This window comes from Crocuta crocuta, unplaced genomic scaffold (assembly GCF_008692635.1).
Source record: "Crocuta crocuta isolate KB4526 unplaced genomic scaffold, BGI_CrCroc_1.0 scaffold1749, whole genome shotgun sequence".
NCBI classification, from domain to species: Eukaryota; Metazoa; Chordata; class Mammalia; order Carnivora; family Hyaenidae; genus Crocuta; species Crocuta crocuta.
In genome coordinates, this window is record NW_027528698.1 from 88,383 (window position 1) to 90,103 (window position 1,721).

A 1,721-nucleotide genomic window follows, 5' to 3' on the forward strand; every position below is an offset into this window, starting at 1 on the left:
CTCTGATTTTCCTTTTGCCTTCTACATTAATTTCAAATTATCTGTGGAGTTTCCAATTCTCTGGGTACCAGACTGAAGGATACACATAAGATGGGGAACTCACAAAAGGAAAGCAAGAGTCCACAGTCATGTTCTCAATAATTATACAGTTCTTATAGACAGCAATAGTTATTCACATATTAACAATCAACTATGACAAAGCCAAAAATACTCCAGTTGTAGCATTACCTTTGACCAGTTGATTCTCTTCATGGGTACCTCAGGTTTATATATTTTTTTCTGCTTCATCCCATAAGGCAGATCCAGTGGTGCTCCTGGGGGAGGAGGAATGCCTGGGGGAAATGGAGGAGCAGGTCCCCCAAACAAAAGTGGTGGTGGTGGTGGTGGTGGTATACCAGTCATTCCAGGTAAAGGAGGTGGAGGAGGAGGGAGAGCTCCTCCAGGCAGAGGTGGTGCTGGTGGAGGTGGTGGTGGTGGGGATAACCCAGTATTTGGCAATGGAGGTGGTGGAGGAGGGCCTGGAATTCCTGATGAACCTGAGAGTCCTTGTCCCTGAAATATATATAATACAATTTTAAATGCTTACAGTAAAATATAACAACAAAGAAACCTGTCAGTACACATTAGTGGTTTAAAATTATATAAATTTTATTTAATGTAGTGATATCTAAAGGATTAACAGTAACTGAAAAAGACTCTCATAGATTTTTGATAAGCATTATAAACTCTGGACACTGACTACTTCTGTTTATGTACTACAAAAGTTGGCATCCTTAAAGATTTTCTGAAGCACTCCTCTAAAAACTGAAATTTATCTTTCATTATAAATATACGCAAAGAAGTACTGTAAATGGCTAGAGCCTATGAGACTAGTTGGTTTGAATATGGGATAATTAATTCAATCATAGATCAGATTCCCTTGGAGCCAATTAGCTTTACACAGAGTCTGTCTCATAGTACCAGTAACTTAGCAGTCTTTTAATGCCAATAATTAGTATTGAGATTGAGTAACATTCATTTACATGGTAATATATGTTTACCAATGTTTTTACATCCATTACTTCTTTTCATTGTTATTATAACCCTGTAATGTAAGTAGGTCATTTTTATCTCAACTTTATCTCACTGCTTATAGACGAGAAAACTGTAACTACAAAAAGGTTAAACGACTAACCAAAGGTCACAGAGTCTGAAATGTGCTTAAGATTTGAATGTGGTTCTTCTAATTAATGCAGTCCTCTTTCCACTACAGCAGACTACCTCCTCATGAATGGGAGGCATTTGCCTTGAAAGGAATTAATTCACACAGATTGAATTATAAGGAGGGTATAACTTTTACTACCAGAAAGCAATTGAAACTCATTCTCTAATGATAATGGATAACAGATGAAGGTAAATATCTCATTCCAAATTACCTACTTTTTAAATTAATCTGTATATGTTTCTTTAAGCCATTACTGTTCACAATGGTTTACTTACAAAATAAATTAATATAAAAGTGAAGTTGGTTATTATAAACATTCCTAAAGAAATCCTACCAATGAACAGACATATTTGGATTCAAGATATGACATCAGATTAACTTGATGAAAAGTTTAAAATTAATATTCTTAGCATAGTGTTATTTTTATTTGGGGAGAAAGTCTTCTTATCTTTATTAATATGAATTTCAAAGTTGGACTACTTAATTGTACTAAACTCAGAAATATCTTTACAAAATA

The 1,721-nt window shown here is 34.7% G+C and overlaps 1 protein-coding gene across 1 annotated transcript in view; it reads right to left on the reverse strand.

The window, feature by feature from the left end:
* The window catches only part of LOC144224336 (protein diaphanous homolog 2-like), a gene marked incomplete at both ends in the record, with an annotated part of 77,857 nt that overhangs the window by 5,275 nt on the left and 70,861 nt on the right, over positions 1-1,721 (reverse strand). Inside the window, one exon of the mRNA XM_077755261.1 lies at positions 229-552. Coding sequence (XP_077611387.1) covers positions 229-552 — 324 coding nt within the window. The remainder of the gene's footprint in view (positions 1-228; positions 553-1,721) is intronic.